Source organism: Cherax quadricarinatus, chromosome 57 (assembly GCF_038502225.1).
Source record: "Cherax quadricarinatus isolate ZL_2023a chromosome 57, ASM3850222v1, whole genome shotgun sequence".
NCBI classification, from domain to species: domain Eukaryota; kingdom Metazoa; phylum Arthropoda; class Malacostraca; order Decapoda; family Parastacidae; genus Cherax; species Cherax quadricarinatus.
In genome coordinates this window covers 1,868,718-1,883,688 of record NC_091348.1, presented here as the reverse complement: position 1 = coordinate 1,883,688, position 14,971 = coordinate 1,868,718, and the positions used below count along the sequence as shown (strand labels likewise).

At 38.5% G+C, this 14,971-nt stretch overlaps 1 protein-coding gene across 9 annotated transcripts in view; it reads right to left on the bottom strand.

Annotated features, from left to right (window-relative positions):
* Mpc1 (mitochondrial pyruvate carrier) overlaps window positions 1-14,971 on the bottom strand; it is a 248,397-nt gene that overhangs the window by 135,652 nt on the left and 97,774 nt on the right. For all 9 annotated transcript variants that reach the window (XR_011393584.1, XR_011393583.1, XR_011393586.1 and 6 more), the window contains one exon: window positions 2,411-2,511. Coding sequence is in view for 5 of the 9 variants with exons in the window: in XM_070097285.1 (XP_069953386.1) it covers window positions 2,411-2,511 (101 nt within the window). In the remaining 4 variants the exon portion in view is untranslated. The remainder of the gene's footprint in view (window positions 1-2,410; window positions 2,512-14,971) is intronic.

Below are 14,971 nucleotides of genomic sequence, written 5' to 3'. Positions count from 1 at the left end.
TATCATGTTTCTATGTTATTAATATTGTTTATTATGACATATTAGATGAATTGTGATAGACAAATAAGCCGAAGAGATGATATTAGCATCATATTGAAGCATAATAAACTCATCTCCCTCTTGTCTCCTACCAGTCAATAAAGGTAAGTGTGATGTTAAATGTTCATTTATCCATTTTATTAGTGCTTTATATTTATTTGTCATTGTTTTCTGTATGTATATCTATATTTAATCTTTAAAAAAATATTTTTTGTTGATATTTTTGGCTGTCTGAAATGGATTAATTGGATTTCCATTATTTCTGATGGGGAAAATTAATTCGGCTAAAGGCAAAATTGGTTAAAGGCAAGCTCTCTGGAATGGATTAATGCCATTACCTGAGGGTCCACTGTATAGTTATACCAACACTCTTATATGCTTATATGGGCGTGAAGCATGGGTGATGAATGTTGCAACGAGGAGAAGGCTGGAGGCAGTGGAGACGTCATGTCTCAGGGCAATGTGTGGTGTGAATATAATGCAGAGAATTCACAGTTTGGAAATTAGGAGGAGGTGCGGGATTACCAAAACTATTATCCAGAGGGCTGAGGAAGGGTTGTTGAGGTGGTTCAGACATGTAGAGAGAATGAAACAAAACAGAATGACTTCGAGAGTGTATAAATCTGTAGTGGAGGGAAGGAGGGGTAAAGGTCGGCCTAGGAAAGGTTGGAGGGAGGGGGTAAAGGAGGTTTTGTGTGCGAGGGGCTTGGACTTCAACAAGCGTGCGTGAGCATATCTGATAGGAGTTAATGGAGACAAATGGTTTTTAATACTTGACGTGCTGTTGGAGTGTGAGCAAAGTAACATTTATGAAGGGATTCAGGGAAACCGGCAGGCCGGACTCGAGTCCTGGAGATGGGAAGTACAGTGTCTGCATTCTGTAGAAGAGGTGTTAATGTTGCAGTTTTATAACTGAAGTGTAAAGCACCCCTCTGGCAAGACAGTGATGGAGCGAATGATGATGAAAGTTTATCTTTTTTGGGCCACCCTGCCTTGGTGGGGATCGGCCAGTGTGTTAATAAAAAAATAGTATGCGAGTAAGGTAGGTGAAAATGTTCACCTGTCAATGTTTGTGCAGTTATTGTGTAGCATACAATAAGTGAATATACAAACATATTGGTCTCACAGGCCATAAAAGTTACTTGAAAAAATAAAATGCTAAAAATATAAGAAAAAAATAGAAAAAAAAAAGAAAATATATGATTACCACATAACTGGCAGTTGGTGATGTTGCCATAAGCAGTTCACTTTCTGTCAACTTCACGCCTCTATATCTCGGTAAGTATTGATCGCAATTTTTTTTTTTTACTAAAACACTTAGAAAAATAGTTGTAAGATTTTGTTAAGTATTTTTTTTTTTTTTTAATATTTTTTGACCCTGAGTAGAGTAAAGGATTGAGGGTCTCGACCCTCAAAGGGCTAAAAAGAATGAGCTAAATACAGTGGTACCTCGGGTTACGACTTTATTTCGTTCCAGAAGGCTGTTCGAGTGCCGATACCAAACGAATTTGTTCCCTAAGGAATAATGTAAATTAGATTAATCCGTTTCAGACCCCAAAAAATACACTTACAAAAGCACTTACATAAATACACTTACATAACTGTTCGAGTTTTAAGCTGTTCATATCCCAAGGTACCACTGTATATGAGTTTGTTATGAATAACTGACTGACTATTTACTGACTTGACTTACTGACTTTACTTACTTACCTGACTTACTTAACTAACTTAAAGTTACACGTTTTTATTGAAGAGGACCCTGACAAGTCTAGAAGCAGTGCTCTGAAACGGTGTCTGGAGCAGCTGATACCTTCCCGTTAGTTGTATAATGTACTGCAGGGTAAAACAGCCCAGAAATCCATTACAGAACTTATGTACACTCCAGTACAACCATCAACTTCAGTATCAGAACCTCTACCATCCACTCCAGCCCAGAAAGGCCACAACATAACTCTCCACTCTCTTCACAATCATCCACAAACACCAGCACCCACAATTTAAGGCAAGAAATACCATTATTTCTGTTGGATTTGTAATCTTAAGCAGTAAACACAACATAATGCATCATGACAACGAAGTACAATTACATATACAATTTTATTTTTGTAAGATCTGGACGTCTAAAAAAAAAAAAGTTGTTTGATTTTTTGGGTGGCTCCCAAGAGCATAACCCTATTTTTCCCATAAGTTCTTCAGTTTATCTAACATGGATTTACCTAACGCTGCATTTTCAGGAACATAACTACTGTGTAATGTAACGGTCCAATGTATATAAAAACAAAGCAACAACACTCAGTGTTTTCCAATAAAATAATTTACAGTATAAAAGTATTTTTTTTGCTTATCACACACACACACAGGATCAACTCACCTAATGTCATTTTTCCACTAATAAATTCTGGAGGTTTTCTAGTATCAGCGATGGCTGCTAGTGGTATTCCCCAGTTTGCAACAGGCCCCCAGAAGTGTGTGCTGCAAAATAAATGCTCTGATCAGATAAATATTTAAACAATTAAACAGCAAGTATTAATCTTCCAGTTATTGTTAATTTATGAGATTAACCCTTCAACTGTCCAAATGTCAATCTGCATTTGCACCGCTAGCGCTCCGAACATAGATCTACATATCATTTTACGTGCTTTCAAATGTTAAAAAAAAAAACACAGATCTACATTCAGTGCGCTAACGGTGCAAGTGTAGATTTATGTTTGGACAGTTTGAGGGTTAAGTAGCATACATAACTACATTAATTTGTTTTTCCTTAAGTCAATGAAACAAAACAAAACACACACATACAAATATATATATATATATATATATATATATATATATATATATATATATATATATATATATATATATATATATATATATATGAGAAATATATATATATATATAGTATATATGAGAGAGAGAGAGAGAGAGAGAGAGAGAGAGAGTGAGAGTGAGAGAGTGAGTGAGAGCGTGTGTGTGTGTGTGCGTGTGTGTGTGTGCGTGTGTGTGTGTGCGTGTGTGTGTGTGTGAATGAATCCCTGAAAAACAAAAACAATAATTTGGTCTGATTTGAAACCCCCCCCCCACCACTACCAATGTATGTGATGTGAAGGGCTTGAGAGTGCAGTGTGAAACCCTGGGTGGCCACATGGTAGTGGGAGATGCTACTGTTTTTTCGGGTAACCAAAAGTCATGCCCTGTCATCACACCCACACTTACTACAGTGACTTTCTGGAAGCGTGGTGTCATTAACCCAGTATGCTTACCGAACAATTCTGAATATTATCATAACCCTATTTTTTGTTTGGACAGCACCCAAAAGGAATACTAGTGATGCTGAAAGTGCAAAGATGAAAATTACTGGGCAAGCATTAAACTCTGACGGTTTCTAAGAAAACTAAGGTACAATTTTAACCCGTAAACGGTCCAAGCAGATCTACGTTTACATGTGTAGTGCTACAAAAGTAGATCTACGTTTTTTTACATATTTTCAAATGTAACAAAGAAAAAAGTAGATCAAAGTTTTTTTACACATTTTCAAATGTAAAAAAACAAAAAGAAGATCTACTTTTTTTACATACTTTCAAATGCTGAAAAAACATATATATACGTTTGGACCGTTTACGGGTTAAATATGCTTCATGGTGCACAGTGAAGGGAAGAAGCATACATAAAAAGACTAAGAACTTATAGTTACACTTTGATTAGACATTCATGTGCCTTTAACAGTCACTTTTCTATCCTAGGTGTATTTACACAATTGTTGAGAAGGTTGTTCTTTGATAAAATTCTTAAATCAAAAGGTCGTGTAGTGAATTTATTATCGGCACTGGTGCAGCAGAAGTAGTAGAGGAGGTAGTGGTGGTTGTTGTTGAGGGATTATGAGAGCCAGCTTATACTATGTTAAGCCCTGCTTCTGTTTCTGTAGAATGAAAACACTAACTGGTGGTGGTAGGCAGTGGTGTTAGGTGATGGTGATGGTAAGTGGTGGTGGTAGATAATGGTGGTGGTGGTAGGTAATGGTGGTGGTGGTAGGTAATGGTGGTAGTGATAGGTAATGGTGGTGGTAGGTAATGGTAGTGATGATAGGCAATGGTGGTGGTGGTGATATGTAATGGTGGTGGTGGTGGTGATAGGTAATGGTGGTGGTGGTGATAGGTAATGGTGGTGGTGGTAATAGGCAATGGTGGTGGTAGTTAACGGTGGTGGAAGTGGTGGTGGCAGGTAATGGTGGTGGTGGCAGGTAATGGTGGTGGAAGGTAATGGTGGTGGTGGTAGGTAATGGTGGCAGTGGTGGTGGTGGTGGTAGGTGATGCTGTCTTCCACATGTTAGTATAGGTAGTGTACAAGGTCACAATAACTCTCCACACACTTACTATTTATTTTGCCCTTCTTACCTATTTTCTAAAAATTGTTTGCTGCCTTTGTTGGTTCAAGGAACATCACCCTATTTTTCCTATGTTTTTAATGTTGACTAATGATAACTCAAATAAAGAATCAGATTTTCTGGAATGTAACTAGGGATGTGCCAAAGTATCGGGTATTTTTATGGTATCAGTACTGATGAAAACCTGGGTACGTATTAGCTAATACTTTTAAAATTTTAATATTACACCTTTGCTTAAAGATGGTAAAATTAACACTCTACCTTACAATTATGAGAGGTATTCACATACACACGTACACAGTACAGTAGGGCCCCACTTATATGGCGGGTTAGGTTCCAGGCTATCGCCGGAAAGCAAACATCGCCGGAAAACAGAATGCCATTTTTTCCATTTATAAATGCATACAAATGCCGGACAACAGGTTTACACTAAATTATACTAAGTTAGTAAAAGAACTAGGCACTAAAAGCAGAGTAAAAAGTAAAATACATACACAGTACATTCATTACTTACCCTAAAGTAAGTGTAATCTTAATGTAGGGTGAGAGGTGAGTAGTACTTATTTGTAGGAAGTCAGGTGTAGGCAGCCCTGGCTCTCCGTCTCATACTTAATATACGATATTTAAAGCAGCCCAGAGAGTTAAAATACACATACAGTACACTCATTATTTACCTTAAAATATGTGTAGTCTTACTGTAGGAAGAGAGGTGAGTAGTATTTATTTGTAGGAAGTCAGCCTAGGTAGCTGGTAGGTGTAGCCCGCCTGGGCTACACCTACCGGTTACCTACACTGTGGCCCAGAGCCATATTATTAGCATCAATATACCTTGTTCACTGAATTTGATCGTTTTTAACAACTACCTTTAGATGCCATCAAAAACGAAAGGAGAAGTAATGAAAAATTCATGCCGAAAATTGTAAACAAAAGCGGAGTGGGGGAGTGACTCGCCCAAACGCAGATTCATACACGTTTTCTCTGGTGGCTGAGCAGAGAAAACGTAATGTTATCCCTCCGCCTGGCTACCACACACCTAAGCTTAGACACCATCGTCAATGAGAGCCAACTAGTTAACGAAAGAGTAAACGGGAGAGAGAACGAGATACAGAGCTCAGACAATGTAAAAGCACAAAGTGAACAGGTAGTGGGCGATCACTTGGTCAGGCGAAATAAATGCGTATTAATATGGGTCTACTTTTAGTTCATTCATGTACGTTTGTAAGAGTTTGTAAAACTTTTACCTTACAATATTTTTTATTATAATAATAATTACCTCACAATACAAATACTCTTACATTGTGTACAAGTTGTACAAGCTAGTACAGAATAAACAAACAGCAACACTCCCATTCTTATGCAACACACCATTTTTAGAATGAATGACGATATTATTATTATTATTTTTTTTTATTTTATTTATTATCACACTGGCCGATTCCCACCAAGGCAGGGTGGCCCGAAAAAGAAAAACTTTCACCATCATTCACTCCATCACTGTCTTGCCAGAAGGGTGCTTTACACTACAGTTTTTAAACTGCAACATTAACACCCCTCCTTCAGAGTGCAGGCACTGTACTTCCCATCTCCAGGACTCAAGTCCGGCCTGCCGGTTTCCCTGAATCCCTTCATAAATGTTACTTTGCTCACACTCCAACAGCACGTCAAGTATTAAAAACCATTTGTCTCCATTCACTCCTATCAAACACGCTCACGCATGCCTGCTGGAAGTCCAAGCCCCTCGCACACAAAACCTCCTTTACCCCCTCCCTCCAACCCTTCCTAGGCCGACCCCTACCCCGCCTTCCTTCCACTACAGACTGATACACTCTTGAAGTTATTCTGTTTCGCTCCATTCTCTCTACATGTCCGAACCACCTCAACAACCCTTCCTCAGCCCTCTGGACAACAGTTTTGGTAATCCCGCACCTCCTCCTAACTTCCAAACTACGAATTCTCTGCATTATATTCACACCACACATTGCCCTCAGACATGACATCTCCACTGCCTCCAGCCTTCTCCTCGCTGCAACATTCATCACCCATGCTTCACACCCATATAAGAGCGTTGGTAAAACTATACTCTCATACATTCCCCTCTTTGCCTCCAAGGACAAAGTTCTCTGTCTCCACAGACTACTAAGTGCACCACTCACTCTTTTTCCCTCATCAATTCTATGATTCACCTCATCTTTCATAGACCCATCCGCTGACACGTCCACTCCCAAATATCTAAATACGTTCACCTCCTCCATACTCTCTCCCTCCAATCTGATATTCAATCTTTCATCACCTAATCTTTTTGTTATCCTCATAACCTTACTCTTTCCTATATTCACCTTTAATTTTCTTCTTTTGCACACCCTACCAAATTCATCCACCAATCTCTGCAGCTTCTCTTCAGAATCTCCCAAGAGCACAGTGTCATCAGCAAAGAGCAGCTGTGACAACTCCCACCCTGTGTGTGATTCTTTATCTTTTAACTCCACGCCTCTTGCCAAGACCCTCGCATTTACTTCTCTTACAACCCCATCTATAAATATATTAAACAACCACGGTGACATCACACATCCTTGTCTAAGGCCTACTTTTACTGGGAAAAAATTTCCCTCTTTTCTACATACTCTAACTTGAGCCTCACTATCCTCGTAAAAACTCTTCACTGCTTTCAGTAACCTACCTCCTACACCATACACTTGCAACATCTGCCACATTGCCCCCCTATCCACCCTGTCATACGCCTTTTCCAAATCCATAAATGCCACAAAGACCTCTTTAGCCTTATCTAAATACTGTTCACTTATATGTTTCACTGTAAACACCTGGTCCACACACCCCCTACCTTTCCTAAAGCCTCCTTGTTCATCTGCTATCCTATTCTCCGTCTTACTCTTAATTCTTTCAATTATAACTCTACCATACACTTTACCAGGTACACTCAACAGACTTATCCCCCTATAATTTTTGCACTCTCTTTTATCCCCTTTGCCTTTATACAAAGGAACTATGCATGCTCTCTGCCAATCCCTAGGTACCTTACCCTCTTCCATACATTTATTAAATAATTGCACCAACCACTCCAAAACTATATCCCCACCTGCTTTTAACATTTCTATCTTTATCCCATCAATCCCGGCTGCCTTACCCCCTTTCATTTTACCTACTACCTCATGAACTTCCCCCACACTCACAACTGGCTCTTCCTCACTCCTACAAGATGTTATTCCTCCTTGCCCTATACACGAAATCACAGCTTCCCTATCTTCATCAACATTTAACAATTCCTCAAAATATTCCCTCCATCTTCCCAATACCTCTAACTCTCCATTTAATAACTCTCCTCTCCTATTTTTAACTGACAAATCCATTTGTTCTCTAGGCTTCCTTAACTTGTTAATCTCACTCCAAAACTTTTTCTTATTTTCAACAAAATTTGTTGATAACAGCTCACCCACTCTCTCATTTGCTCTCTTTTTACATTGCTTCACCACTCTCTTAACCTCTCTCTTTTTCTCCATATACTCTTCCCTCCTTGCATCACTTCTACTTTGTAAAAACTTCTCATATGCTAACTTTTTCTCCCTTACTACTCTCTTTACATCATCATTCCACCAATCGCTCCTCTTCCCTCCTGCACCCACTTTCCTGTAACCACAAACTTCTGCTGAACACTCTAACACTACATTTTTAAACCTACCCCATTCCTCTTCGACCCCCATTATTATTGTCATAATAAAAAAGAAGCGCTAAACCCACAAGGGTCATGAATTGCTATATATAGAGCGAAAGCATACAAAAGGAATATTTTTTACAGTTATATTGACATTAAGAGGGACATTAAAAAGGGGATAAGAAAAGATAAAAGGGACTATGAAATTAAAGTTGCTAGGGATTCTAAAACTAACCCAAAAAGTTTTTTCCAGGTATATAGAACAAAAGTTAGAGATAAGATAGGTCCTCTTAAAAATAACTATGGGCATCTTACTGACAAAGAGAATGAAATGTGCTCGATTTTAAATAATTATTTTCTCTCGGTTTTTACACAGGAAGACACTAACAATATTCCAGTAATTAATTTTTATAGTGGGCCAGAAGAAGATAAATTATGTAACATCACAGTCACTAGTGAAATGGTTGTGAAGCAGATAGACCGACTGAAGCAAAATAAGTCACTGGGTCCTGATGAGGTTTTTTCAAGGGTTCTTAAGGAATGCAAAATGGAACTCTGTGAACCATTAACTAATATTTTTAATTTATCTCTTCAAACAGGTGGTGTCTGATATGTGGAAGATGGCTAATGTCATTACCGTCAAATTACCGCCCAATAAGCCTGACCTCAACTGTAGGCGAATTACTAGAGTCAATTATAGCTGAGATTATAATAAAGCCATCTCGATAAGCATAGCTTGATTAATGATACTCATCATGGATTCACAATAGGTCAGTCTTGTCTAACTAATTTATTAACTTTCTTCAGTAAAGCTTTTGAGGCTGTTGACCACGATAAAGAATTCAATATTATTTACTTAGATTTTAGTAAGGCTTTTGATAAAGTTCTGCACCAAAGACTGTTAAAGAAAGTGGCAGCTCATGGCATTGGGGGAAGGGTGCTCTCATGGATCGAATCATGGCTCACAGACAGGAAGCAGTGTGTGTCCATAAATGGGGTTAAATCCGAGTGGGGATCTGTAACAAGTGGCGTTCCACAGGGATCAGTCTTGGGCCCGTTGTTGTTTATAATATATATCAATGATCTTGATGAAGGAATTACTAGTGATATGCGCAAATTCGCCGATGACACAAAGATAGGTAGGATAATTGATTCAAACGTAGATGTTAGGGAACTTCAGAAGGATTTAGACAAACTCTATTCTTGGTCAGAAAAGTGGCAGATGCAGTTCAATGTAGATAAATGCAAGGTTCTGAAGCTCGGGAGTGTTTATAACCCTAGCACTTATAAGTTAAATAATGTATAACTTAGCCATTCAGATTGCGAAAAAGACTTGGGGGTTATGGTAAGCAGCAACCTTAAACCAAGACAGCAATGCCTAAGCATACGTAATAAGGCAAATAGATTACTGGGATTTATATCAAGAAGTGTAAGCAACAAAAGTCCAGAGGTCATACTGCAGCTTTATACATCATTAGTAAGGCCTCACCTAGATTATGCAGCTCAGTTCTGGTCTCCCTATTACAGAATGGACATAAATTCGTTAGAAAACATTCAGCGTAGGATAATTAAATTAATACATAGCATTAAAATCTTCCTTATGAAGAAAGATTGAAGACTCTTAAATTACATTCACTTGTTAGACGAAGAATGAGGGGAGACATAATCGAAGTGTATAAGTGGAAGATAGGTATTAATAAAGGGGATATTAACCCCTTGACTGTCGCAACCCCCAATCCTGAGGTGTCGCAAAATTTAAAAAAAAAAAAAAAAAAAAAAAAAAAAAAAAAAAAAAAAAAAAAAAATCTTATGAAATGATAGAGAATCTTTTCCCGATTGTAATGACACCAAAAAAACGAAATTTGATGGAAAACTGACGGAATTACACTTTTGCGAAGTTAGCGACGTCGGCGATATTTACAAATCGGCGATGTCGCCCACTTTGAGCCCTATTTTCCGCTAATTCCATTGTTCCAGTCGACCAAACTCATAGCTATTTCTTTAGAACTCCATTTTTTGTATTGATTGAGTACAAGAAACTGCCCATTTACCGATTTCAACTACCCAATAACGTGGTCAGAAATTTGCAATTTGGCCAATTTCACGAAAACTAAAAAATATGACAATTTCAAAATAAGGTCCAGAATGAACAATACAGACATTCCTGGTTCTAAAATAACATTTTCTTTGGTCATCAGTCATGTCTCCAGGCCCCTCTGATATTGCTCTTGCTTTCTATTTTGAATTTTTATTCAAACAAAAAATAGAAGATTTACTATTATGCAGACTACTGCAATACTGTAATAATTGTATAAATAACATCAAACCATTCATGACTGCATATTAGAATAGCTAGTTGGACATTTATTGGACAATGACATCATTTGTTTATTTTTGAACATCGGCAAAAATGAAACATTTCCCCTACTTTGAGCTCCATTTCTAGTTTTTTTTGTAGTAAAATCAATCAAAATCACCTCTATTTCTATAATATGTTTTCCATTCTATCATATGAGACCAAGAAAACGAGAATACAACCATAAATAGTATACGAAAATAGACCACAAAGTCGGCATTTTAATTAAAAAAAACGGTCGGACTTTTTTTTTTCTCATTATGCACTGCGTGCTCCAGGATTTTTTTATATGGTGCACACTGACCACACAGACCCATTCTCTCACATGTGGGCCTACCAGCTTTCTCCTTCTTGATTTGAAGCCGCTAGAATTTATGAGTATATATACGTCAAACACGGTACCTCGTAAGACGTATATATACGACCGCGACAGTCAAAGGGTTAATAAGGTCTTGAGGATATCTCTCAAAGAGAGAACCCGCAGTAATGGATTTAAATTAGATAAGTTTAGATTTAGAAAGGACATAGGAAAGTATTGGTTTGGAAATAGGGTAGTTGATGAGTGGAACAGTCTACCTAGTTGGGTTATTGAGGCTAGGACTTTGGGTAGTTTCAAATTTAGGTTGGATAAATACATGAGTGAGAGGGGTTGGATTCGAGTGGGACTTGCACAACAGAGCTTATTTCTTGGGTAGCATTGAAAATTGGGTTGGGCAAATGTTTTGTTTGTGGGATGAATTGTACAGGACCTGCCTAGTATGGGCCAACAGGCCTGCTGCAGTGTTCCTCCTTTCTTATGTTCTTATGTTATCCTCCAATATTTGACTAGAGAAAACGTAATTCTTCCGACACTACCTACACAGCCACTTTGTAAACAAATCTCATATTTACGTCAATTTTTATTGTGAGTGCATGTATCATGTTTATATGCTATGTAACATGTTTCTTATATAATTTTGAAGAAAATATAGATGTATTACTGAAAATGTCTATATTAATGTAAAATAACACATTTATTGTGCCCTAGAGCGATTATTATTATGTAGTGTTACTGTGGCGTCATGAGTAGAGAGATTTCTAGCTATTTTAATGAAGTGAATCATAGAATTGATGAGGGGAAAAGGGTGAGTGGTGCACTTAGGAGTCTGTGGAGACAAAGAACTTTGTCCTTGGAGGCAAAGAGAGGAATGTATGACAGTATAGTTTTACCAATGCTCTTATATGGGTGTGAAGCATGGGTGATGAATGTTGCAGCGAGGAGAAGGCTGGAGGCAGTGGAGATGTCATGTCTGAGGGCAATGTGTGGTGTGAATATAATGCAGAGAATTCGTAGTTTGGAAGTTAGGAGGAGGTGCGGGATTACCAAAACTGTTGTCCAGAGGGCTGAGGAAGGGTTGTTGAGGTGGTTCGGACATGTAGAGAGAATGGAGCGAAACAGAATGACTTCAAGAGTGTATCAGTCTGTAGTGGAAGGAAGGCGGGGTAGGGGTCGGCCTAGGAAAGGTTGGAGGGAGGGGGTAAAGGAGGTTTTGTGTGCGAGGGGCTTGGACTTCCAGCAGGCATTCGTGAGCGTGTTTGATAGGAGTGAATGGAGACAAATGGTTTTTAATACTTGACGTGCTGTTGGAGTGTGAGCAAAGTAACATTTATGAAGGGGTTCAGGGAAACCGGCAGGCCGGACTTGAGTCCTGGAGATGGGAAGTACAGTGCCTGCACTCTGAAGGAGGGGTGTAAATGTTGCAGATTAAAAACTGTAGTGTAAAGCACCCTTCTGGCAAGACAGTGATGGAGTGAATGATGGTGAAAGTTTTTCTTTTTCGGGCCACCCTGCCTTGGTGGGAATCGGCCAGTGTGATAATAAAAAAAAAAAAAATTAATGTGTACCTGCACACCAGCACAGTGTGTAAGTATATTTAGGTACAGGTACAGGTACACATAAGTGTAATTATGAGAGTACACATAAAACATGCAATAACTTTAAAACACTTGAAATTTTGGAAAGTTTCCAGACATAATAGATGTGGTCATGGAGAATGTAAACAAACCAGGTGGGGCGTGCCGTATTTGAAAGACCGCTTGCCGTATAGCAAATTTTGGTCATAATTTGACATCGCCGTATTAGCGGAATGCCATAAAGCGGGGCCCTACTGTACATACATTTCTACTACACCTACCATCCGACCGAGCTTGGTTCCAACCAACCGGTCGTAAGTCAAAATGAACATAAGTCGAACCTTACTACTGAATATCAACATCACAGTTATTGTAACAATTTTATTTTATTGTTTCATTTTGGTATCTCCTTTTTTACTTTACTTTTTATGCTGTTAGTACTGTATTTTATACTGTAAGGTTTAAGAGAAACACTGTGTACAACATAAACATTTGTTTATTTCTGAGAACATTTTCATACAAAACAATGTGTTCGAATTCACTTCAAATGTAGGAAACTGAATGAACAGAAAAGTACAAAATATTGAAATACAGTATAAATGACACTGCATTAACAGAAAAGTACAAAATATTGAAATACAGTATAAATGAAACTACATTAACAGAAAAGTACAAAATATTGAAATACAGTATAAATGAAATTTAAATGGGGATTGGGAAACATTTACAGCCCACTAGTGCTTGGTTGGGGATCATCTACACTTTCTTCCTCTGAAGGGGTAGGGTTGGGAAGAGGTGGGGGAGCACTCTTCTTGATAAACATACAGAGATTTGTTTGAATTTTCCTTTTTTTCTTTTCATTATAAATGTCTCTGTATGGACATATTGCATCCTGTACGATTCTCTCGGTATTGACAAACCTTTCAATGTTAGGGTCCATATTCTCCAATTTTCGTAGCCCTTGGTTTATCAGTGAAAAACTTCCTTTCTGGCTCCTCTTCTTTTTGTTCGTCTTCTCTCTGTCTTTGTTCTTCTGCTTTTCTTTCTTCTTCTATTAACAGTTCTTCATTCGTTAACTCTTGAACTTCTTCTGTCAAAAGTTCTTCAATCCCTTCCACATCACATTGAAGTTCGAGTTTGTTAGTCAGTTTTAAAATCACACCTCTCACCACACTTAACTCTTCTTTACTGTCGAAGCCACGAAAATCTTGAAGAAACTGGGCATTACACTGCTTCCAAATGCCGTTCATACACTTAGCTGTGACTAACTCCCATGCTCTTGCTATGTTTTTGATGCACTGATAAATGTTACACTCCTTCCAAAAATAAACGCCACTCATACATTAGGGTCTAGATTGTCCAAGTGAGGAGGGTACGAAGGCGCATTGTCTAAAACTAAAAGAATTTTGAAAGGGACTCCTTTTTCCTGACAATACTGGTGTGCAGCTGGGATGAAACAGTTTAAAAACCAATCCTCGAATAAGGCCATTGTCATCCATGCCTTACAATTGTATCAATAATGCACTGGGAGTGTATGCGTGTTTACGTTTTTGAGAGCACGGGGATTTTCGGCCATGTAAATTAAGAAGGGTTATAATTTGAAACTAGCAATATTCCCCCCAAGCAGCAGTGAAACCTTTTGTTTCATAACCTTATGCCCTGACACACTCTTCACTTCCTTAGATACATATGTTCCTTTAGCCATTTTTTTCCACTACAGGCTGGTTTCATCAACATTAAATATTTGTTCTGGCAAATACCCTTCTTCTTTTATTAAATTATCTAACTCAGCAATGAAGTTTTTTGCACCTTCTTCATCACAAGTAGCTGCCTCACCTTTCACTACCACATAATGAATTTGGTATCGCTGACGAAATCTCCTAAACCATCCATCACTTGCAATAAGTTCTTGATTATATCCCTCACCAGCACGTTGTTTCAACATGTTAAACAAATTCTTTGCTTTTCTTTGCACTTCAGAAAGCATCACATTCACTTTTTTTCTGCCCATAATCTTCTAACCAAACACTGAGCATTTTTTCCATCTCGGCAATTGGGCCTTCATGTTTCCTTGTGATAATTGTTGATGTCATAGGGGCTGAAGATTTCACTGCTTCTTTGATACGGTCTTTATCCTAAAGTAGTATTGTCGACACAGTGAAGATCCCGAGAAATGCTGTTGACGTTTTTTCCATCCTCATACTGCTTAATTACTTTGATCTTCTGGTCAAGAGTAAGAGCCTTTCTTGCCTACTTGCCACAATCTCCGGTGCAAGATTCAGACTTCCTCTTAGGGGCCATGGTGAAATTGACTGTCCAGTTAGTACAGTTAATACAGTATGATGCTGCTGATAGGGCAGGGTAACTCAAAGTGATGCTTCCTGCGTGGCGCGTTGCCGGGAGTAGCAGTCAAATATCGTACAGTGGTATGCATCAACCGGCCCAACCCTGCTGCCAGACGTACGGTTGTAAGTCGGGTGGACGTATGTCGAGCAGGTCGTAAGTCGGATGGTAGGTGTAGTTATCCATGAATGCATTCTGGAGCAGAGAGTAATAAGGCACTGATAACTGTAGGCAAGTGAGCCACTTCAGTCACTCTCCTTCAGCCTGCAGTAAACTAGAGGCTCTTCAAGAA